This window comes from Parasteatoda tepidariorum, chromosome 10, assembly GCF_043381705.1.
Source record: "Parasteatoda tepidariorum isolate YZ-2023 chromosome 10, CAS_Ptep_4.0, whole genome shotgun sequence".
Taxonomy (NCBI): Eukaryota; Metazoa; Arthropoda; class Arachnida; order Araneae; family Theridiidae; genus Parasteatoda; species Parasteatoda tepidariorum.
This window is the reverse complement of record NC_092213.1, coordinates 68,811,331-68,837,755: the sequence shown is the minus strand read 5'-3', so window position 1 is coordinate 68,837,755 and position 26,425 is coordinate 68,811,331. Positions and strand designations below refer to the sequence as shown.

Here is a 26,425-nt window from a genome sequence, read left to right as displayed (position 1 = left end):
GTACCCTTACCCCCTACGTCAAAAAAAGTGTTAGAAGTAAAATAAAATAAACAAGAACAAAATTAAAATAAATTAAAAAGAAAAACATTTCATAAGGATCTGATATTCTCTATCCGAATTGGAGCACTCGGGTTTCGGTTTCAAGAGTGCGCTCATGCGCAAGTCATAACGTGGGTACGACATGAAGTCCGTGTGAATGATTACGTAGCAAACTACCCATTTTTCGTGAAATGCATGGGATCCACCAGATATCACTGAAGGGAAGGAAAAAAATTATTCAAAAAAAAAAACACTTTTTAAAAACGCCAGCTGAGAAAAGCACCTTTAAAAGCTTTTAAAAACGAAATCTCCCAAAAAGCACCTTTAAATACTTTTTACAAACGCTACGCACCCTGTTAAAGATTTATAAATGTGCAGATAGGCATCTTCTGCCAAACATACAAAAGAGCTCATTTTGCAATGGACAGACAGTAAATAAACTTTATTGAAATACCATATCAAGATGCACATGTAATGTCTTTGTCTAGTATTTTCTTTTTGCATTATGATCTTATTAGAGACCATGAGAAAAAAAAATAAAAACATCCATAGTTAATTCTGTTACAGTCGTCAGTTTACTTAGTTGTGTCGAAAAAATAGAAAAAAAAAAGTCATTCAAAGATGTACTTTATTGAAATGAATAAATCTTAATTATTAAAATTTAAGTATTGAAAAATATTTTAGTGCATATAATTTTCTAGCTCAATGAAGGATTCAGTGAATCATATTTAAACTGACCAATTTAATTATCTAATAATTTGATATTTAACTGTATAACAGTAACTAAGAAAGGTATAAGAAAAATATTTATAACCAAATATTTTTTCACAATACATCGTTACACTTTAAAAGATGTTATACTTTCTCATTCATACAACTTCTCTGGAAACCAAAACTAAAAATGAATAGTTCAATAGTATTCTGTTTCAACACACAAAACTACGAGCAGGTTTTGAAAAACCAGGGTATTTTATTTTTACCTTTTAAATAAATCAAATAAACACAAGTGCTTTTTTTAATTCTTAGTAACCAAATTACTATTTATAAGTACATTGTTTCTGATCTGGATATACTAAAATCTGAGGTCATTTTTTATGGAATCAATATTTTTAACAATCATACAATCTTTCAAAGTATATTTCCAAATCCTTGAATTTAATTCCTTACAAAATATAACTACAAGGTACAATTTTGAATAGAGCATAAGTGGTTTCCAAACAAAGAAGAAACCAAAAAAAAAAAAAAAAAAAAAAAAAAAAAAAAAAAGAACAAAAATACCTTTTTTTATAGTAAAAATAATCTATATTTTTTCAAAGCTATATTTCCTAATTTTACTCCATTTTCACCTAAATTTTAGTAACAAAACTGGTCAACTTACAGAACATGAAGTTTCATAAAGAAAAATTACAATCAATCAAGTTATCTAAAAAATGACTTTGCATTTACAAGCTTTATAAACAATATAGGTCCTTTAAATAGTAAAAAAGTGTTAAAAGGTTTCTAAAAATATTTTATTTTCAGCATAGTATATGAATCTTAAGTGCTCTTAACGTTTTACTGATAAGCATATGATTTTTTTTTTTAATAAACGAAAAATATTATAAATAACTGAAATTTTAAATCCTAATAAGCCTGGCTAAAAGCACTCAATTGCTTCAAGGCACTGATTCCTAAAGCACAAGATTGTCAATATAATTCACCAAACTTGAACTCAATTAATTTTGGAGAAAAGGATTTGTGCTAAACATCATTGTGCTTTAGAATCTACTAAAAAATTCTGCTCACAAGGTATAGGACAAAGTTTTAAAAGTTGAATTATGTTCAATAGCAGAAAATTTTGCGATATGTTTACAGTATTGGGTATTTTTTAAATTAATAATTACTTTATATGATTATGTAAAAAAGAATAATTTGAGTTAAAAAGTATTTTAAGTTAAACTATAATTCAAAAAGTCACTGGGTGTATTTTTTAGATTCAAGTAAAATTTATTAATAAAAGTATATTCAACAAAGCATTAATAAGATTATTGATCATACTGAATTTATAAAGATAAGTAAAGAATTAAGTAAAGTAAGAAAACTTAATGAATTTATATCAATTATGTAAATTAGTGAATAGCTCCTACTAAATTTTTATAATTTTTTTTCTTAGTTCTGTGTTTCTTTAATAAAGTGATAAAAAAATTTTTCAATAATTTTAGAATGTAAATACAATAAGTATTGAAGCTAAACATTTTTGTCAGAAGTAAATTATTAAATGGTCTCTACATTTGCTAAAAATTTTAAAATCTTGTCTTTAAACATTATCGAGTTTTTTTTTAATTAAATAACTTAATAGCACTAAAATATAAGTAATAAAGAACAATAAAATGTTTAAAAAATGTTTTTATACGAATAGTAAATATTACCTCAGGTAAAAAAACTCAACAAATTCCTATATTTATTAAATTTAATGAATAAAAAGGAGATGGTAATCGTGAGATGAGGAAGCTTTGTGATTCTTGACTGCTTTAGAGTCACATGAAATTACGTAATTAGTGAATGATCCCCACATTACGTTTAAAGATTATGGTAGTGATCATAAACAGAATAGCACAAGAAGGCCATTGGTTTACCAGTGACGAAGATGATACCACTTCACCAGCGATTAAATTAACAAGAGTAAAAAAATTTTATTTTGCTATCAGGCAACATTTTTTGGCATGTTTAATTGGTCTCCATTCAAGAGACCAATTAAATCAAGAGACCAATTCACCCAAAATTCAAGAAATTTTTCGGTTAAATTTCAAAAGGTGGAAAATGGAAGACTGAAATTGAGAACCTCATGCAAAATGCAGCAGAGCTGTACAAAAAAGTGCAAGAATCCTTTCCAGTGAATCCAGCTCAGTGTAAGCACATGTGGAACGTATTTCATCTAACATGTAATACATTAAAGCCAAACGTATTTCATCAAACATGTAACATACAGATCAACTGTATGCCAAAATGGATTGTGGTTAAATGAATTGTGAAAATGTTGAAAGGAACAATGTAAAATTCACGCTTTTTGAGTGCTTGGTATCGAAAATTAAGGTAAAGTTAAAAAAAAAAAATCTCATTTTGAAAAAGGGGAAATTAAGCATGCTACACACCTGTGTTTAAATTGATTTTCATCACCATGTAAAAAGAAATTTCAATTAATTTATTGAAAAAACACAATATAAAAACAACAATTTGATTTCAGGAATATTAAGTAACAACTAGTCAAAACACTGAAATTACATTTCTTTAGAGCATTACAAAGATATCAAATATATTTCTTACAAAATATTAAAACATATAAAACGACATATGGTATAAGTGCGATTTGGCAGTTAAAAATTTAGTTAATGCATGTAATAACAAGAAAATTTAAAACAGTCTAAAGTTCTAATTTGCATACCCTTAAAAACAAAGGAAATCCACATCCATAAAATCCAACTCGAAAATATTCTGGCTCTGGTCGAATTTGGTTCAGTATATTGTCAAAAAAATTAGCCTGTGTTTTCTAAAAAAGAATCAAAAAAATATTTTAACTCATTTCACAGTTCTAAAGTAAATACTCAATTTTCATTGAATTTCAAACAATTAAATGATAGCTATTATCATTAGTAACACAAATATTCTTAGTTTAATCTTTTATGCGGTTTTAAAGATTTTTTTTTATCTTGTTTAATTAGAAAAACTGTAATTATTGACATATTATCAGTAGGAAATAAGTTTTAAACTATGCCTGTACTACGCTTATCCTGACTTAAAAATATAGCAAATTAAGTTCAATCAGTAGTTTGCCTTTAATAGCAACAAAGGAGCAGATATAATTACTTCATCCCAGCTTACTTTCATTTGAAAAAAAAAATATTCTTGAATTAAATACATTGAAAAGATATTTCAGGCATAAATAGTATATTAATATTTGTGATCTTGATTAAAAGTTAAAAAACTATAAAGGTAAACTTGCCAATAAAAGATTTCCATAAATATTAAGACTTGAAATAGATAATATGTCAGTCAAAATAAAAATGTTACCATGCTGCATAAAAACTATCGAAGATGTATTTAAAATAAATTAAAATTTAATGTAAATATACAAGCATAAATCACTAATGCATTAAAATGAAATAAAAAAAAACAAGCAGAGAACCTAAATAATAAATGTTGAGTTAGTTTACCTACCAGAACATTACTTAATTTTGCATAGTCAAGCAACTTCTTTTCATACAATTCAGCTAATTCTTTGCACAAAGGTATGCCTTCTTCCCAACACTGAAAATAAAAAACAAAAATAATAACACCAGCCTCCCAAAAGAGCACGTACATATGGTTAAGTTATTCAGCATAGTTTTTTAGGTGAATGTTAAAAAATCAGAAGAATATTATGAAGTTCAAAGTCTCTGTTTTAAAAGTGAATAAAAATATACTGAGATGCTGTAAGAGTGGGACAAGCTGGGTATTTGCTTTAGGTTTTGCACTAGTCATACTTAAAAAATGAACAATGCTTTTTGTTCAATAATTATAGATTATTTCATATTATTTTGTGTGGAAGATAGATTTAAAGGTTTTTCTCTTTTTAATTTATTTTAAATGATAATTAAGATATAGTTTCTAAAGGCAGTGCTCTTGACATTTTTTGTTACCGTAATCTGAACTAGGAAGTACACATAGAAATCAAAATAACTAAGAAAATAGACTGAAAAGTTTTAATGTATTTAAACAGTTTTAGATAATTCAGGGGTCTGTCTAGGTTTTTCTGAGAGGTACCTATTTTGTGAAAATTCAGACATAATTTGCGAAAATAAAAAATTATATAAAAAATCAACACAAAAATATGGTAAAAATATGGATTTAATGTTTCTTATGGGATACAAAAATAAAATTTTAAGAAAATGTATTTTACGGCTAAACGGTAGTAAATTTGGCCTGTGCAGACCACTGCTATAAACAAAAAAGCCCCAAAAATGTAAAATTCCAAATTTTTAGGAGCCTTCTGTCTGAAATAGCACTAAAAACATGAAACTATTTTGCCATAGAATTTAAAATAATTCATTTTAAATAAATTGAGAAATTTTTGAAAAATTATAGAAAAAAAAATTAAGTTCTTAGTTTTTAAAAAAGAAAATTAAAAAAAAAAAAAAAAAAAAANCTATTAAAAAAAAAAAAAAAAATACATTCTAGCATCTTTTAGAGTTCCACCAAAGAAAAATATCAATTGAAATTAAGAGCACAGAATTAGGAAAAAAATTATACCTAAACTTTTCTGTTATTCAGATGAGGTATTTCAATGTGAAATTTTTCAGTGAAGAGCTTTGAGTTCAACATACCATCATTGATAAAAATTTCATGATAAATCAAAATTTAAAAATAAAATTAAATAATAATAAGGGAATGTTAAATAGTTACTTTTAGAACTATAATTTTAAGAAAAATTCAAAGTATACAAACTTATTTCTATAATCTATGTAAAAATCTAATAAATTTTCAAGTGTCTTTACAATCTATTTTCTTAAAGCTAGATGACTTTTTTAGTCCAATGCGCAAGGTTTCTACAAGTGACAGCTCTGAAAATAAAAATGCAAGCAAAACATGTAAGCAAGCATGTAAATTAAAATATACACTTACTTTTCCCTTGTCAAAGTAATCAATGATTTTATGATATAGAGCTTCCCTCCTTTGCCACTCAGGTTGTTGATTGTAACGTTGATCACCAGGAAGAGTTGTGTTGGAAAAACTAAGCAGATCAGCATGCAGCTTTAAAGTGAAAGCAGCTTCTGTATAATTCTCAGCTGGTAAGTGAAGCTCACAAAGTTTGTAAATGTAGCGCACATACATTTCTTTACGATTGATCTCATTTTTGTAGAAATTCTGAGAAAGAAAAACAGAATGATTTTAATGCTTCTGAAACACCTAGGAATGCTTGTAAAAACTCTTTCGCTAAACAAAAGAAAAACACTGTGAATGCTTTAAATTTAAAACTATATTATACACCATTCTCGCGTCTCTAATTTTTCCTCTATGTATCAGTTGTTTTAATGGTCCTGTCACAAAGACTATTCTTATNAAAAAAAAAAAAAAAAAAGCATTTTCTACAGAAACAAAAAATTTCTGCAGAAGCAATAATGTTCTGCAAAAAATTTTTCTTACAGAATTGTTTTAAATATTTTTACCGCGGAAGGAGATCTTCGATTTTTTGGCATGCGAATAAAAACCAGATTGGTGGAAAATATTTACTGGTGAAACAGCTTCAACCACGTTTCCATACGCATGCGAAAAAAATCGCATCCAATGAGTATGGCTCTAATACCGATGTTTCAGTACTGATAAAGACTATTTCGTTTCGAGATGTTGAATAGACTTGAGCATATTGAGTCGGAAACCTCTTCTGCAAACTTCGTGTGGAATCAGTGCTATATATTTACACAATACAGTGCGAAATCACAAGCGCTGTACATTTTTTTCGTTCTGAACTTAATCTGATCACGAAAAAAGTTTTATTTACCTCCTTTTTCAAAAAAAAAATCTTTCAATAAGTCAGTACAATATTAATCGAATCTAATTAATCTATAATTAATTAGATAAAATTAATTAGATGTAGAAAAAATTGAAACAAACATTGCTTTAATTTTTTTGCTTTTAGAATTCGGTTATAGTCAATTCTATTTTATTATTTTGATTACTCAACTTCAATATTAATTTTTTCACCTGATTTGTTTCTGTACCTGATATAACTACTATAATGAAACATTAAATCATACTGTTTTAAACTGCTTTAATAATTTAATTTTGATACTGTTTTAAACTGATACTTCAAATTCAGTTATCTTGTTTTATAAATTTAATCTTTTTGTCCATTCTTAGCTATTTCTATAAGTTCTATCTTATTACAGGTTCTGGGTAATCTTTATTTATGCTCTAGTAAGCATTTTTGTCTGCAGATCTATACATTTATAACTTTTCGTTATTATCGAAGATTATGCAAATTTATACTTAAACAATTTAAACTTATTAAGAAATGTAAACTTATATTATGAAATTAAGAAAAAAAAATCTACACAGTTTTATTCTATGCATGTAGACTTATTTTATAAACACGAATTTCATCTATTATTATAAATTCATTACACATTTATTTATAACGATAAAAATATCTTGCAGAAAGATATTGGTTCTAGTTAGGTTTGTCGCAGAAAGTCAGAAAAAATTCTGCCACAGGGCTTCTGAAACACTTAGGAATGCTCTTAAAAACTCTTAAATAAAAGAAAAACTCTTAAATAAAAGAAAAACACTAAATAAAAGAAAAACACTGTGAATGCTTTCAATTTAAAGAACACTCAAATTTAAAACTATATTATACCTTGATCCACCATTCTCGCGTCTCTAATTTTTCCTATATGTATCAGTTGTTTTAATGGTTCTGTCACAAAGACTATTCTTATAAATGTTGATAATGCCATTTTAGATCATTTCTGAACTTAGCAGATTCCTGCATCTATTGTTCAAAAACTGTGAAGTCATTAAAAAAAATAAAGTTATTTCTTTTTTAGAAAATTAGTAATTTCTTATGCTAATGATGAAGAAGAAATTGAGGATTGAGAACTTACAAAGCATTGTTTGAGAAAAACACCTGAAACATTACCTTTGATGTTTACACATCAGTAGATAAAAATGTTGAAATCTGTGGTATTGTTGATTAAAATTGATTGATTAAATACAAAGATATTGGATTTTTAAATCATGTGAATAAGTATTGCAATGTACAATTTTTAAATCGTGTGAATATGAATCATGATGCGTAATTTTTAAATCAGGTAAAAAGGAAACCTGAAGTTTCATATTAAAATCACGTGATTAAGAATAACAATATTAACAGAATCCAGCACAGTTCCAAATATTCAAAATGGCAAAAATCCTCCAAACCAAAAGAATCTAATTGGTGGAAGAATTACAAGTATGTAAATGCGTCGTTAATGCGATTTAGCAAAATTTCAGGGGATTTTAGGTTTTTGATTTCACAAAACTGTGACTTTTCTTCATATTGACTTTTTGCACTTATTTCACAATTAGCTTAGATGCCGCTAACTAAATGTGGACAGAACTTAACCTGACAATATAATCTTAAAAAAATAGTGTTAAATAATGATTAGAAAAATGATTAATACATACTAGGAGATTGACTGTACAGCTCATTCGTTTGTCACGATTTTCTTCACCATCCATTACATTCCTTAAAAAAAAAGAAGAACATTTTTCTATAATTTCCATTAAATCATGTAACATATCACCATAATTTGAGTTGTAAAAACTTAGAGGGCAGAAGTACAAATTATAAGGTCAAAGAATCAAACTCTTTAGACTATTTGAAAGGAAACAGGTTCAAAACCTACTAAGAATTCATTAAAATATTAGTTGTAAGTTTCTATACAGTAAAAAAGATTTTTCTTACAAAAAAGTAGATAAAAGATACATTAAGTTTACTACTTTGAGAATAGATACAATTCATTGTCCTTTTATTTTTATTTTTAAGACAAATTTATTTTGCTCTTATTAAAGAAAATTAAGTTACAGTTACTTGACATAAAAACCAAATTCATTGAGGCCCCCAGCAGCCAATTTATCTCGTGGGTTTCCTCCAAAAAAAAAAACTCTTAACATTATGTGATATTCAGGTTATAAAAGTGACCCATAACAAAAGGGATCCAAAGATCGTAGTTATTTGTGTACTAAGTACGTTATATATTCATGCACATAAATTTTATCAAAAAAGAACAACTACAAATATAAATAAAGCAATAAATAACTACATTTTAAGTTTTTATCATACATACTAAAATACTTTATTTTGAATGGATTTCCTAAAATTTAAGGATAAAAGGTTTTATTGCTTAAAGTTTTTAATGATAATTTTTAAAACTTAATTCATAATTTAGTTTTTAAAGCATTATTATTAAAGATGATTTATTTAAAGATTGCAAGACAATAAAAAAATTAGTTCAACAAGCAGTATATTTACTTAAATGTATGCTCTTAAAAGAAAAAAAAATGCAATAACAGATCTATAAACATTTTTGTGCATTATTATATGTTTCGAAATTAGATAAATAGTTTTTCTAACATAAATGATCAATACAGAACTTTTTGAGTTCTAATGTAAATATTCTTTACATGCAAAATGAAAATGCCATTCTTATAAACATCACCTAAAAATTAAACATCTCCACTATCTTATTCTATTTCTATGCAGTTGAGCAAAAACTAGAAGAGGAAGATTGATTTTTCTTACACATATAGTTATAATAACTGCTCTTCATCTTGGAGAAGCAGCAATGCAGAGAACACAATGAACTACCATAAAAGTGCAACCAACATGTTTCAAAAATTTGAAATTTTGGATCTTTTTCATGCAAAAAATTAGAGAAGAGAGATACATATAAAATGTAATATTTAATTAGCTTCTTAATGCTCATCAACAATACTTTTAAAAGCAGTATAATAAGCAATGGTTTATACCTATAATCAAGCAGTCTTTCAAGAAGCTTTGTAATGGAATTAATAAAGGCAACTCCATGTTCTTTCCAAATTGGATCATTAGTACGAACCTTTTCAAGGAGTCTGCAAAAAAGATTTTTTTATATTAATAACAAGCAATAATGGTTCTTATTTCTTAGGTATATTTTAAATGAAAAATATTTTATTTTTAGCAAACCTAATTTAATTAAAAAAAAGAATACATAGATATATGAGAAAGCATTTTAAAACAGAAAAAAAATATCAAGATTTTAAAAGATAAGATTTATTTTATGAATGATTTAGTTCATTTCATTAAAAGGTGACTATTCAACCCAGTCAGATACACTGTGCTAATGTCCTTATGATATTTTATTAATTTCAACTAATTTACAGACGTTCTTATGACAAATAATACTGTTAGTTTATTAAGGCAAAAATAAAATCCTAATCACAGGTACATTAAATTTGCAACTACATCAATGCTTAAAATTATAGCCAACAGTTAAGTTAACACAGTAAAAGTCTGTAAAAAAAAGGATGTTTTAATGAATTTTGCAATGATTGTGACAAACTTAATACATTTTTTAAAATATCTTATTTTACTTATTTTAATATGCTACAAATACAAAAAATTAGTACTTATATACTACAATGTTTAGAAATTTTCTATAACCTACTGTACTCATAAGTTGAAAAAGTCATCCAAATTGAATTTTTATTTTAAAAATTTTTTCACAAAATGGTGGTATTATGAAAATTTTTTTAAAAAAAAAATTGCATTTTTTCAGATTACTCAAAGCATGTAAACTCAATTAAAAAAAAAAAAACCTATTTGTAACAAAAACTATATTTGTGACAAAATTTAAAGTAAATTAGTTGGAAATTGTATTACTTATTCAGAGATATAGCAAGAGAAACATTGTTAAGAGGAAACTGCATTTAAAGTTTTGTGATCAATTATCCATATAAAATTTTGCAGCTAACTAAAATGCATCAATACTAAAAATGCTTTTTCAACCATCATTTTTGCAGTCTCAAGTGCTAGTCTAGTCCTCTTTTAAAGTCGATCCAACCTTATTTGATGCCTCATATGATTTTAGATTAGTATCCGAAATTCTGTGGTCAGCTTCATTTTGGCTGCTAGACCTATACTTATTTTTAATGTTTTGAAAATTGTTAATAATCCTTTGCAACCTTCATTAAAAATTATTACAGCTAAATAAGTATTATTGATTCTTTTTCTTACACAACTTAAACACATTATTTCAATAATATATTTAAAATGATGGTATTTTCCTAAGGATAGGAGTGAGCACAACAATAAATTAGTTGAGCGTACAAGTTCACATGTTTATACATGTAACGTGCCAAGCTCATAATAGGCTGTAACTTTTACATTTTTACCAAAATAAATTCAATATTTTGGTACAATAATCTTAACAAGATAAAGTATCAAAAAATGTGATAATATTTTCCTCTTTTTAAAAATTTTGTGTAGTTCCTTTTTAAGGGTTATCAGATTTTCTGTACAGATAACTAGTTCATTAATAACAGAATAAGTTCAGTTCAGTTATAACAAAAAGTAATAAAAATTTTTTTTGTAAGAAATAAGACAATGAAATTGACATTATACTTACACAGCACTTAAATGTTCCCTGGAACACCATGTAATAGAAATGAAAATAACATTAAAATAGAATAAATAAACAACAATTATTTCACAAAAAGTTATGCTAATCAAAATTAAAAGAGCAAAACTCTCTTTTATTTTAAACTGAGATAAATTATTAATCCTAAGCAAATTCTTTTTAAATCACATTTACGATCAATTGACTTGACTCAAACAATGAGAATTATAAGCAAATAATACTAAAATATAAACAATTATTAATTAACGTCAAGATAAGATAAAATATCAATGCACACAAGCCAAAAGTATCTGTAACTCTAAAATATTCCTTGATAATAGTTATTTTATTCCAAAAAACAGAACAGAAAAAAAAAGAAACAGTTTTCTTACATTTCTAAACAAACTTTTTTTATTGAACAATTAGTGAATGAAATATCTATTTCCCCTAGAAAATCTCCTCTGGAAATGTTTACCTCCTATAAATGATTATTTTTTTATTTTTGCATAAACTTAATATATTTTTTGAAAAATAAATTAATTTTTAAAAAGCATTTGCAAGATTTAAGAATCTTCGCCAATGCATTCACGCACAGTGTTTGCTTATACAGTCTTAGCTAAAATCACTAAAATACTTTTAAGAGCTGGATGGTTCTTAGCAAAATTTCAGATATAAGTCAGATTTAAGATTTTTTTAGTCTAATACCTACTTTAAATAATACATGAGAATTTTAAAAAATCTAAAGATTAAAATAATTTTTAAAAAAAAATATAATGATATTGTAAAATATTATTAAACAGTGAAAAAAAAAGAAGACTTATATAAGTAAATAACTATTATAGTTAGAATAAAATGGTACATTTAAAACCATTAGAACAAAACTGCAATATCAATATTGCAAGCTTACATAGTATTAAAAAGTTGCCTGTATTCCTCGTCACCTTTGTTCTCACTGACTAAAATATCTAACTTATCGATGAGTTCAGATTCCACCTGCAAAAAAAAGAGAAAACTAATAATGAAAAGAAACTCCCAAAAAAAAAATTTTTTTTTTGTCAGTCAGTAATTAAAATTTTAAATGTTAAATTTTTAATCAAATTACTGTTCTTATGAATATTGTCGGTCTTTAAATGTAGGACATGGATAGCTTAAACTGGTTTCGATGAGCACAATATCAAGTTTTACTTTTTAAAATTTTATTTAATTTGAATTTTTACTACATTTTTCTGTTTTTTACAAAATTAACAATATTCATTGATTATGCAGTGCAAATTGCATGCTTTAATACAAGTACATACTTGCCCACGTTGGAGAAATAAAATATCGGAGATTTTACTAGCGACATTTAATAGGCTATCAGTAAAGTTTTGATACATTATGCATAATTATGCAAGTCAAAAAGAGAAATTCATATTTGAAAAAAATATTAGCACTTACATTTACCGAAGTAAAAAATATGTATATAAATAATAATCTAAAGATTTTTTTAAACCATTATTTATAATTACTTAAACTATTTTATTTTATAACTGTCGTTAAATAGCCAACCCAAATTTGGGTTTACAACTACTAATGTTCAACTTCGTAGCCTTGTCATTCTGAACCCAATCCAGAAGACAAGGGTACTCCTGGATCAAGTAGTAGGAGAAATTTGCCTTTGTGGAGGACTTTTTGATGGAACTAACNAATTATATGCAAGAAAATTTCAGCATATATTTTGAAAAGAGGGGAGGAGTGGGGGAAGGAGGGGAGGTCCCAAAAACGGCTGTGCCTAGGGCCTACGAAAGGTATAATCCGGCTCTGGAGACAGGAGTGGAATTCGTATCGACTAGCCATCGCTGGGATTCGAACCCAGTTCACTTCATTGCAAGGCGAACATTCTATCCCCATAACCATTACTTAAACTATAAACACTCAACATACCGCAATACTGGCAATAACACCATCTGTAAAGGATTAAGAGAGGTATTTTTGCCATCAATGGATATTTTAAAGCCAATTTTTTTTAAATTCTTAAATAAATACAGAGAAATTTGAGAATATAAGGGTAAACAGGAGAGAGTCATAAAATACAGGAGTCTTCGTTAAAAAACAGGAGACTTGGCAGGTATGCAAGTATTATTTATAATGAAAAGGAATAATTATTATGTTTTTGAAACAGTTTGAACATATATCTTGCGTAAACAGTTTTTTTATTTTAGAATTTAATATGTTATCTTTTATTGATTTTCACACTTTTTTAAGCTCCCATTTCCAATTGATATAAAAATGTAAATTACCTGTTTAAAGCTGCCACGGACTTTTTGCTCACAATCCATCATATCAAAAAATATTGGTAAAGTTGCTTTCCGTAAATCAATTTCAGGCACTAATGTCACTTCTAAGAATGGTCCCACCATTGCAGGTATAAAGAAAATTTTATGATCACCTATTAAAAGAATATGACAATCAATAAAATGTCTTCCTCAAAACTTGAATTTATGCAATGAATACAAATATATTAACTAAATCTCAAACATAAAAAAAAGAAACAACAGTTGAATTATTTAATATCTCAGAAACTATTAAATTCAAAGTACTGTGCACTTTCATGCTTAATGCAATGATTCTACTAGACTTAGGAAACTGCAGGTCCTTAGGGCCCTGTACTAACTATTGTCAATGTTTCTAATAATGTTTCTTTGTTTCACACGAATAAAACATTTATTTCAAACTTGATATAAATAAGAAAAAAATAAATTTTTAAACTTTATCTTCAAACATTCACTTTTTAATAAAATGTAAATTTTACTAAATATGCAACTGACAAACTACTTAACAAATAGAATACAAAAATATGCAGTTTTTTATTTCCATGCAGCATTTTATGCAGGATATCTTTTAATATTAGATAATAGGAGTTTGTTATGAGTCAGGAACATCATGAAGAGTGATCAATATTGAGTGATATGGCATCTTGGTGACTGCATGGCCAGCTTTGTGCACCAACCACCTTTACTTCCTACTTTCATGGGGTGGGTTTCAAGCTATAATCAGGAATTGAAATGCAGTGCATTACAGCAATAGTTCAGTGCCATAACCATCGACCCATTATGCATTAATTAAACTATAAAACCTAAAATGAGAAACTTCAGAAAACCACTTTTAAGTTGGAATTTCAAAATTGTTAGAGTCATTTCTATTAAATGGAAATATATAATACGTAAAAATAAATTACATTTTCTTTATAAAAGAATTATCAAAGCTTGACCAAAAATTTTAGGTCAGACAGAATGTAAAACTTTTTTGTTCATTTTAATTATGTTTAAGTGATACTTGAAGAATGAATGAATTTTCTTCAGTTGATGAAATGGATTGATGAATAAGAAAGTAATATTGATTGTAAAATGGTACTAAAAATATATATACATCATACCAACCTAATTTGTCCCACATGGATAGTATTTGAAAGCCCATTAGAACTCTCATATCTCCATACCTGAAAAATAAGTATAATAAAATCAAAATTTGAATTAAAATAATATCAATTATGACTTAAACACACACAAAAGTTAAAAAGCAATATAAATTCAAAAATTCTTCCATGTAAAATTATAACTCAGCATTTCATTTTACTTACTTCTCAATAATTTTATCTTTCTTTACATCAGAAAAAGTCTCTAATTGTAAGGCTGGTTGAGTTAAAAAAGCTACAGCAAGAGAAAAATAGCTGCTCCATAACTAAAAGAGAAATATAATATACCTCAAAAAAAATATAGAGAACATATATAAAATTAAAATATTAATTAAATTAATATTTTAATTAGCCCTTAATTAAATTGGTTTTAAAAAAGAATAAAGAACAACATAACAGCAAATTAATGTTTTACTATGAAAAGAATTTTTGCACCTAAAATTGTAACGAACTCCTATAAAACGTGAGGCACCATTTTTAAATTGAAATTTAAACTTTTTATGCCAGACAATGTAAGATTGATAGGTGTAAAATTAAAGATTAATTTTAGCTACAATTATATCAATTTAAACTAAAATGGCAACAGAATTAGCAAATAATAAAACATTTCTGTAGTGATTACTAGAAATTTATTCAGAGGACAGTTCGCAATTAAAAAATCAGTGATCGTATTTATAACATTCTTAAGGTATCCAACTGGGTAAAAATCGGTAATTTCGGCAAAAATTTATATTTTTTTACTGTGTATATTTAAATTTTTGTCCATTAGCTTTCTAAATCTCTAAAAAATTTTGTTTTCTGAACTTTAGAATCAAAGTTATAGTTGTTTTTTTTTTGCTTGCTGACAGACAAAATAGAACAGTAATTACATACTTTAATGGAACTTTCAGAAAAATGCTGATTTTGAGGATCTCTCATTATGCAAACACACATTGCAAAAAAAGCTTATTTTAGAATTCTTCCAAAACTTTATACATAGATTTTGTTTAGTGTTAGTTATGTTTAGAGTTAAAAGCTACAGTTAAAGTGTGAATTTATTGTATTTATCATGCTTTAAAAATCTTCATTTTTCTTTTAATTTATCATCATTTTTCATCAATATTAAAAAATATATTTAGTTCTAGTTCTATTATACTCTAACAGCATCATTTCCAGCAGACACCCTATTTATAATCTCAAGTTTGTACGACAAAAGTAAGATTTTAGCAGGATAGAAAAAAAAAATTTCTTTTAAGAATCACAAAATGACTCAAATTTAAAAGATAAAAAAAAATTATGTTTATTAACATTCAATTCATTACAGGAATCATAATGTAAAAAAATTATAATAATAAAAATAATTCAAACATTTAAAAAAATTAAATTCACTAATTCAAATGCCAATAAAAAATTCACATACACTGATAACTTATTTATCTCTGCATGCTTTACGTTAGGTTATAAACAACCAAGTACAAGATAAAACATTCATCCCAAATTTGCTCCTTGTCGAAATATAAATAATAAATCATGAACAAGTATATGAAATTTCCTGAATGAGAACATAAAAAGTTTCAAACAATTTTGCAGGAATATTATTTTGAAAGCTTACTTGTTCATCAAAGTCAAGACCATCTAAAAAGTCCACAGTTAAAGGTTGCGAGAATTCCTGAAGAGCACATAGAATAACACTGAAAAATAAAATTATTTTATTTGCTGTAATTTGAGAAAAATAATAATATTAATAATACAATAAAAACAGTTGAAAGATAACTTTTAATTTTAAATTTTAGAATAAAAATCTGCCGAACTTTAAGTTAGAGTAAAGTATTAACCTTTGGTAAATTACATAGTTGGTAAATAAGCCCTGTTAAATAATAACTGCATATAATTAATATATTATTATAAATCAATGCAATTTAAAGCGGAACACAGATGAAATTTCATTACTGAATTAAAAGCTTAGAAAATATTTTAAATACTTAAACTCAGTTAAACAAATATTAGGGAAATTTTCTGTTTCTGTAATGTGAAATGGACTATTAATTTATAAAAAATAGAAAATGATAATTAGCAATGAAGAAATTATTTAGTTAATATTAGCAAATCAAAAATACTTATTAGAACCAGGTAATTAAAAAAATAAAATGTTTTTGATAGATTAATAATCACGAGAAAAGTTCACTTACTGATTTGTGAGCATTTTCATGATAACCCAATCTGTGGGAAAAACATCTTGTTTCACAAAATCATGGAAGACAAAAAAGACACTGAGAAGAAAATCCTTCAATTGCCTCCTATCTCTACGCTGCCGAACATTGCCGAATTTCTCCCACAAATGATTGTAATGCTGCTCCTCCATTAATCTTAAAAGAGCAACTAATGATGCCACAAGAGGTCCCTAAAATGATACATAATGTGTTAATTTATTTATATCCAAAGAGCTTCTAGTTGTTTTTTCTTTTCCAAATTAGTTTAACGTTTTTAAGTTATAAACTTTTTTATTTGCGTACTTTAACTTTAAGTTATTTACTTACATATTACTTTGACAATATACATTTTATTTGACAATATACATATTATTTGACACTGTACACGTTAAATGAGTTGAGTCCAAATTCAAGATGAGGAATTAAAGTTTTATAAGAGTGTATAAAATAGTAATTCAATGAAGTAAGAGCTATATTAAAATATGAATGTATGAAGCAATATTAAAATAAGAGAAATAAATTGCTGACTTACAGCCACTGATGATGAGCGATCGAGATCCTTAACACAAAAGATTAATGTTTCTAGTAAAACAAGGGCTAATATTTCTACTTCTCGGCTCACCGCATGACTAGAGGAGTGTTGCTTTTTGGAATGCTCATGATGCAAGTATGTAAGCATGTCACCCAAAATGGTGGCACATGTTGTCAGCTCTTGCTGTTGTAGCATATGCTTTTTTAAATGCCGCGTGAACACTTCAAATAACTCCACTCTGGAATCTAAAAGAAAAACAGAAAAAAATATATATTCTGCCAGGAAGAACTAGGTTACTGACTGCATAAAATTAACAAAACATAAATGGTATTTACCTAATTTTTGGTAGATATTTACTAGTAATATTGATTTGTCAGATCTTAATATAATCCTTCGTTATTTTAAAAGTACCTAATTGTTTTTTATTATTATTCAAAACTAAAGGTGTTAAACAAAAAATGTTGTTAATATATTATATTGTCCAGTAATTACATGATTTTACCTTTATCAGCAGCACTTATTCATTAAATGTTGTATTTCATTCAATTCATAAAAGATACTTATCATTAAAGGTTGTAATTATAACCCAGCAAAATTATTGGGTTCATATTTAATCTCAATAGAATCAAAAACTAAATCTTTGGAACCAAATTTGTGTTAATACAATTAAAAAGTTTTCACATTGAATTGTAAAATTAAAAGTTAATACAAACCATTTTTTAATAGTACAATTAAAATGTTGTTCCTATATTATATTGCAGTGATAGGTAACCAGGCAAAATTATTTGGTTTAGATTTTATCCAGAAACAAATTCTGTAGAATTAGAAACAAAATCTGTGGAACCAAATTTGTCTTAATACAATTAAAAAAACTTTTAAAATAAAAATATATTAATCGAATAATTTTTTATTTTGAGGCAACATGATAATCATGAAAAAAAATATTGTTGAAGCAATCATGGTGAATAGAGGCTCCAAATTACTTAAATATAAATTAATGAAAACCACATTAACTTCAAACAACCTCTAATCGAAAATAATTTTTTTAAAAGTAAGATTGATATACATTTAAATCAAAACATTCATAGAGGTGTAATAATAACATATAATGTATGTGTCAATGTCTTATATTTGAACAAACTTTGAAGACAATGTAAATTAAATAAAGAGATCTATGTGAAAGAAAGTACCTTAATTGACTAATTCAAAAGTAACTTACCTATGTTTTGAAATATTTCACTTTTCACAGTATCATGTATACATCTAAGTTTGGCTTGAGTAAGAGCAACATTTGGTTCAGTGGGTAAACAATCTATGGTCAACTTAACAATTTTGGCAACTTCCTGGACTGGTAACACACTTAAAAGCTGAACATATATCTGACCAAAACTAGAAACTAAGGCAATCTGCAATCAAAACAAATTGATTAAACATCTTAATTTTTTTTTAAAAAAGTGAAAATGTAGATTATGAATCAAGTAGAAAAAAAAAATTATTTTAAGTTAGTAGTATGAAAAGTACATAACCTGATCAAAAAAGTCTACAGTAAATTTTACAGTAATCAAGTAGAGTTATGCATAATCAAATGTGTTGCTAAACAAATTAAATAAAAGCTAATTAAATTTTGAGGTTCAGCACTACCTTAAAAAATTTCTTAAAAGCAACAAAACAATTCAAATATGGAGACACAAAACATTTGGATGAAGCAACAGTTAAAGAAATAGATGGTTATAATGTATGAAACAATATTAAAAGAAATGCAAAACTTACTTGAGTAGGAAGAATAATGAGATCATGATTAATGGCTAACATGCGGTTAAAAGAATTAAATAAAGAATAGAGATCGGCTTTGAAAGCTTCCTCACTTTGATCACCAGTAGCTCTGAAATGAGACAAATATTTGTCAAAGTAAATAATTATTGATCCATTATTTAAGATATTCATACAATTCAAACAACTAGCATTACACAAATACATTAACTTAGCAATGAAAAATCATTTTGTTGAGAAACAAAGCATTTTGATCAATACAATCTACATAAAAAGGTACATAAATTTAAAAATTTGACTTAAAATTAAGTTCTTGATTTTATTTTTTTAAAATATACTTCAAACTAAGCATGTTAATGTAACTTTTTTTAATACAATATGAAACATACTGATGAGATTTCAGTATAATATATTCATTATATTATCACAAATTTAGGTTTGGTTTCTTTATTGTTTGGTTTGGTTGTTGATGCTTTAGAGTTCACTACTGGGCTATTAGCAACAGGTGAGTCTGATTGAGATTGGATAGGCAAGAATTAAAGCCACAACACTAATTAAATAGCAGTGAAAATTTAGATATAAAACATTTCAATAGTAAAACAATTGTGCTAAAAATATTAGGCAAAAATTCTGCTTATTTTTTGACATTTATTTCATTAATTAATATTAATTAGTTGATAAAATGATGCTTAAATAAATATGAAATTTCATGAAATAAAAATTGATTTTGTTTATTTGTTTGTACCTTTAACACACGTGTTAGTCTTTTTTTTAGAATTAAAGACTTATTATGTGGGGAAATCTATTTTTCAGACTTGTTTTAAATCCAAATGATTCAGGATAAAAAATTCTTCACTATTAATGAATCATATGATAATTTTGAATAAGCTAAATTATTTAGCTATAAGGATTGAAATACCAGTCAGAACTCAAATATTCAGAGTATTTCTATTTGATACCAGATGTAAAGTATATTAAATTTAGGTAAATTAGGAGAATGAAAAAAAAAATCATTATTTAAATTGAAAGAACTTACCTAGCAAATAAAATCCTAGACTGTATAATAAATTTAAAAATATATTCCAATGAACGGAAACACTTCTGAATTGCATCTTGTTTATCAGCATCTCTAACTAAATCTGCGCAATGCTTCACACAGCTTATCAAACCTCTAAAAAGTAAAAAAAGAAACAAAAATATTACATAAGTGCTATTAAACACACTAAGCATCTAACAAGCAAATGAGGATAAAAAACAAATTTTTAAGGTACATTTTATTTATTTGCATTTTTAAATTGTTGCCCCCTTTCATTATTATAGAATTAATAATAAGCATATTGCTGGAAAAAAAATTTTCAGGTATAAAGTGCAGGCGTAAAGATTATTTTTAGTTGCTCAACAAGTTAAACAATTATGATAAATAATGTTAAAATTTAAAACAAAAAATGGATTAAAATTAGCTCCACTTATATTAAACAATCATATTTTTTACATTTAAAATTTCAGATTGTAAAATCCTCTTTTATTAAATAAAAAAAAAGTATTTCATTCAGAACAAGTACTTTTTCTTGTTTATTTTTAACTTTATTGACTATCAACATCATTTAATATCTTATGTGATCTTCTCAAGTCAATAAAATTGTATCTTAAAACACAGAAAATGATAATCTTAATATTTGGCTAAAAGTTAGTAACGCTGTAACATTATGTTTTGTATACTATACAAACTTTTTTAACTTTCATCTACTACACTTTTAATTTGCAATGTCATGAAAGAATAATTTAGCCCAAAAAGAATACTACTACAAAATACACTACTTCAAATACAAAGAATCACTTTCCTTAAAAAACTTGATTCATAAAAGTCAGATTGATAAATAATAAAAAAATCTCTAATTGAGTTCTTATATGACACAGATCATAAAAGACAAAATAAATACTACATAACCAAAACTGCATTTAGCTACTTATTATGATAAATATTCCTCTTCGTGACTAGGACAAAAAATTTTGCTACTATTTATAAATAAACAAGCATTTCCCCATTGAAACTTGCAAATGAAAATTCAGAAAAACTTAGTTGAAATAAGTGTTTCATCATTTTCAAAATGTAAAAATAATTTAAAAATTAAATAATATATATGGCATAATTTTCACTAAACCATACATTGTTATACCTTATAAATTACGGAAAAATTACATCAGTAATGTATGCATTAAATACTTTATTGATAATAAGGCAATATGTTTTTACATACTTGTACACTAGAGCAGCAGCAAAATGTCCAGTAATGTATGCATCCATAACAGGCTTAAAATGCTCAAATTTGTTATCTTCTAGCAGACTTAAGATGTGTACCTTTAAAAGGAAAAATAAAAAAATACCCATCAAAATTTCAAAATTAGAAAGGAAAAAAATATTGTGTATTAGGTTAAAATAATAATTATCTACCATCACTAAAGCCCGGAATTTCAGGCAATAAAAAATGCAAAAANTTAGGTTAAAATAATAATTATCTACCATCACATAGTAAAACATAATATTTCGCCCTTTAACAGTGAAGTTAAGTCAAAACATGTACCCTCTAAAAAACATAAAATAAATAAATTTATTCTTGCACAAATAAATTTATTTCCGTTAAATTATTCATACATAATGTGATAAAATATTAAATGAATTAAAATAGTTTATTATACTAATGTTTTGTTTTGGGACATTAGCATTTGAGGTTCTAAAAATCAAAAAGTGGTCAAGTACATAAAATATAAAAAAGAAAAACATTTTCCCTTAAAAAAATCATTGAAATTAACATGAATTTTCCAGAACTTGTAAAACTAGCATGGTACCAATCATGTTATAACACGATTTAAGTCAAGAATTTACACAAAAGACACATTCTAAGCCAACATAAATATTTAAAGGTCAAAAAATCTCAAACGAATTTAGTCTATTATGAAGTGCTAAAAAATAACACTCCATTCTTCGTCTGTAAGTCTTCATGCACTCATAAAAAAATTCACCTTTTCGTGCATACAAATGGATTTTTGGGTTGTTAGAATGTAAAAAAAAAAAAAAAAAAAATTGAATTTTAATAATACATTATGGAAAAATGGATTTAGAGAAAGAATAATTTTAGTTTATGAAAGATCGATTTAAAGCAGTTTAGAATTTTAATTTGATTTTTAAGACATGGGTTTTTTGTAAAGAAGCCTTTTTTAGTTTTGGATAGTTGTAATGTGTACTTAAACTTAAACAGATTAAAATTCTTTTTAGATTGTACCCGGAATGTTATGTGACTAATAAAAATATTATTAAAAACTTGTTCAGCTAAATACAAACATATATATACATATTAATATGAAACAGAATATCTTTAAAAATCTGTTATATATTGAGCAGTTTAAATACTATTTGAACAAAATTTCTTTTTAAATTTATCATTATTTCGTTTGTATTATTTCTAGATAAAACTACAATGAAAATGAAACCATGTTGAAAAAATTTCAACTTAATGGTGATGAAATATATTTGAAATAGCCTGTTTTTTTTTTTTTTAGTTTAAATAAAAAGTAATAAAAAATAATATAAATGCTATGTAAAAATAATATTTTAAGCATTTAATAATTAGCCTATAAAAAGTCATAATGGATTGAAAATATTCACGAACTTACTAGAACTTTAAACACTAAACCAGAATTAGAGGTAGAATTTCCATCACCAGTTGAAAACATTGAAAAGAGTGCATCAAGAATGTCTTGAAGAAACTAAATGGAGAAAAAATATATAAATTAAAAAATATCTGTAAATTTAGAAGAAGAAAAAAGAATAAATATGAAAAGTAAATTTTAATAAATATTAACAGGCATAAATTATGTAATAACAATATTAAAATAGTTTAAATATTATTTCATTTGTCTTGTCTTATTCTAACAAGTATGGTAGACGTTATATAGCATCAAAAAAATAAATAAATAAATTTAAAAAAAAAATAATCTTATTGGGCTCAGTTATTAGGAGAAGCTGGATAAATTTTAAATAAAATGTGAAAAAAAAATTTCTTCTTGACAAAAGCGTAAAAGCAAAATATATAAAATAAAACTGGGAATATTGATATGAGTAATAATTATTTAAGTTAAACAGTGGTACAATAAATTTAATTCTAGCAAATGGTTAATTGAAATTAGCATCCACACTTATGCACCATCTTTTTAGTTATGGAAAAAAGTTGTTTATGTGCCTGCCTGTTTATACATGCTAATAGTAGCTTTAACAGATTCGAAATTTAATAAGAACGTAAGTACAAACCCATGCGCGTGCACCTTGAAATCTATTTTTTAATGAAAATTGTTGTGTAAAACTTATACCTTAATTTTTATAAAAAAGTCTTAAGCCTAATTTTTATTTAAAAGCATTCAGCTTAGTTCCATTTGTTGAAACAATTCAATTCAGGGGAAATAAGTGCTTTTGGTAAACTTAATAGAAACTATGCAAATATAACTTCATTTGTTTGGTTTTGTACAAATTATTCAACAAATAAATTAATGGAACTGAGACAAGCTTCAACCTGCAATTTTAATGTTATTATTTAATAAATAATAATGTGGTTAACATTAAGTTAGTTTTAAAAAAATTTAAGAAATGTTTTTTTTAGTACACACAGATAATAGGGTTAAGACCAATAAAAAATAAACAAATAAAAGAAATTACATACACACCTTAACAGTTTCTTCACCATTTAATTTCATAACTTTGTGAAGCGTATCTTGAATTCGCTCTGGATGAGCCTTCCATTTTAATAAAGATAAAAGATCACCTGTAGGTCGATTAAAAAAATAAATGTAGTTTAATAAGATATATAGCAAAGCCTCTTCAATGGTTTACTTTAACGAAACTTAATTTCACATAGAGAAATGAATTAACTTTATTGCTATTCCTCAACTTCATTTGGATAAAATGTAAGGAACTTTTTTATATTAATGAAATTGAATGTAATAAAAAAAAGGTATCAATTAACCCACTGATGGTTTTGATATTTTTATCGTTATAGCTACCAAATATACTACTGTATAGAACTGTGATTCAAACTTATCCCCACCCTTCTAATCAAAAAATTGTGGCATGAAAGGTAATTTTTCTTCTTATTAATAGTTTAGTTTAGATAGGTGGGTGTTTTGGAGGTTTTTTATAAGTTTCGGATCATTTATAAATAGAGAATGAAGTGTAGGTTTTCTTTGCATAACAATTTGGGAGGGGTAGGAGGCAAAAGACTATGTGCAGACCTGCTGGTGAATAAAAAAAAAATATTTCGACTACAGATATAGATTAGGACATATATAGATCAGATATACAGAGTCATAATAATAAGTTGCTTATTCAAATAAAGATTATCAGCATGAACTAACCATTTTGAGTGAGTTTAGTGGAACAAAGGAGGGTCTTTATATGCACAGTTTCACGTGAACTACGGGAAAAAAACTGTCCAGTGGTTGGATTTGGGAATGGAGGTGGTGACGGAGGCACAGGAGCGTTGCTACTGATGCTATTTGGTGTTGTTCCTCCACCATCTTTGGGACCACTAGGAAGACTAAGATAAACTCTGGGATCTTGTAGTTTAGGACCATCTTCACACTAGAATATTTTAGAGTGGTAACTTTTTAAATATCACTAAATTATGTATAACACAAGAGTGCAAAAAAATTGCACTATTAGAAAATAATTATAATATGGCTCATAAATAATTATTCTAAACTGGCAAGAATTCGTAAATTTCTCCTTAGCAGTAAATTTTTAAAAAAAATAAATGTTAGAAAAAATCTAAAATATTTGGAAAATTAAGTTTAACTTAACATAACAGCATACCAACAACAAACTTAACAAAATTATCACACCAGATTACATTTTTTACTTTTTGAGTAACAAAAGAATTACCATTAAATGATAATTTTCATTAGAATCCTAAATCTAATCAAATAAAGGAAAGTATACAAGGAAAGAATATTTAAGTTTTCATACACTTAAAAAGACAAAAAAAAAAAAANAAAAAAAAAAAAAAAAAAAAAAAAAAAAAAAAAAAAAAAAAAAAAAAAAAAAAAAAAACTCTTACTTTATATACATAAAGCTCATGACTGCCATTTTTTAATATAGTTCCTTTATCATCCATCAATAGTATAAAAGAAAATCCTAGTAGTTTCTTATCTTTATCCCGAGCTACAATAAAAATAATTATTTTCACTTTTCACCTCATTTAACAATTATTCAATTTTATCCAATAAGGTAATATCTATTTCAAATGAAATAAAAAGAAAAAAGTTACAACAAGAAAAATGTATCACAAGAAATTTTTCATTAGAAACTAAGAAAGAAACTCAAACAACAACTAAAAGAAATTGTATTTGTGCAAGGAAAAATAATTGGAAATAAGCAGCTTATTCAAAGTTAATAAGTTTTCAGCTGAAAATTCTTTAAATGTTACATAATTATGAATAATGATATAAAAACTTAGTTCTCACAATTAACATTTATAAACTAATTATCAAAGAACCAAAAAGAATTTCAATTTATAATGATGTTCTTACTTGAACAATGGCGATATTCAATTCTCACATGAGCACCATCAAACCTTTCAATTGGAACAGCAAGCTAAGAATACATGCACAATAACATTAAACAAGAAATACTGAGCAACCTAAAATTTAACAATAGTTACCTAACAATTTAATAGTATTTAAAAGGAATAAAAAAATTATGTAAGTTAATTATGTAATAATTTCTTGAAATTAGGTGTATGTTTCAAAAATTTAATTCAAGGATATATTATTTTTCTTCCCCCCCCCCCCAAATTTAAAGGTCTATTAAAAAAAGAACTACAAAAAATTTTCTTATGTTTGCGTAAAATTAACAACACATGTGCAGACAAGTAATTCTTTTTTGAGAGCTAAATTCATATCAATGATACGTAAAACTAACAGAAGCTTGTGTATTTTAAGATATTATCAAAATATTGTAGTAGGAAATGTTAGTTTATAAATTTAAATCATACTTACTTTAATCATTTCAGACCAACGAGGAGTGTTGTTGTGATATAAAACTACCGAATGATACTTTGAAACATTTTCATGACCAGAACCTGGATTTATACACCTCTAAAATACAAATCATAAAAAACATTAAACATATTATTCGTAGTTTTTTTTAAGTTAAAATATTCAAAATAGTTAAAATTGCTTTTAATAAAAGGAATGAAATAGTTTTGAAATTTCAAATTTTTTTTGTAAAAAAATTCCACTTTTT

General features: G+C 25.9%; 1 protein-coding gene across 2 annotated transcripts in view; it reads right to left on the bottom strand.

The window, feature by feature from the left end:
- The window catches only part of LOC107448681 (dedicator of cytokinesis spg), a 62,041-nt gene that overhangs the window by 15,588 nt on the left and 20,028 nt on the right, over positions 1-26,425 (bottom strand). For both annotated transcript variants that reach the window (XM_071186398.1, XM_043044705.2), the window contains 23 exons: positions 26,179-26,277; positions 25,711-25,774; positions 25,239-25,342; positions 24,538-24,763; positions 23,851-23,948; positions 22,807-22,899; positions 21,393-21,493; positions 20,171-20,305; positions 19,135-19,246; positions 18,584-18,770; positions 17,365-17,609; positions 16,812-17,023; positions 16,235-16,313; positions 14,809-14,909; positions 14,609-14,667; positions 13,469-13,617; positions 12,097-12,182; positions 11,199-11,216; positions 9,562-9,663; positions 8,218-8,278; positions 5,677-5,919; positions 4,234-4,323; positions 3,461-3,565 (listed from right to left, as the gene is read on the bottom strand). In XM_071186398.1, coding sequence (XP_071042499.1) covers positions 3,461-3,565; positions 4,234-4,323; positions 5,677-5,919; positions 8,218-8,278; positions 9,562-9,663; positions 11,199-11,216; positions 12,097-12,182; positions 13,469-13,617; positions 14,609-14,667; positions 14,809-14,909; positions 16,235-16,313; positions 16,812-17,023; positions 17,365-17,609; positions 18,584-18,770; positions 19,135-19,246; positions 20,171-20,305; positions 21,393-21,493; positions 22,807-22,899; positions 23,851-23,948; positions 24,538-24,763; positions 25,239-25,342; positions 25,711-25,774; positions 26,179-26,277 — 2,769 coding nt within the window. The remainder of the gene's footprint in view (positions 1-3,460; positions 3,566-4,233; positions 4,324-5,676; positions 5,920-8,217; positions 8,279-9,561; positions 9,664-11,198; positions 11,217-12,096; positions 12,183-13,468; positions 13,618-14,608; positions 14,668-14,808; positions 14,910-16,234; positions 16,314-16,811; positions 17,024-17,364; positions 17,610-18,583; positions 18,771-19,134; positions 19,247-20,170; positions 20,306-21,392; positions 21,494-22,806; positions 22,900-23,850; positions 23,949-24,537; positions 24,764-25,238; positions 25,343-25,710; positions 25,775-26,178; positions 26,278-26,425) is intronic.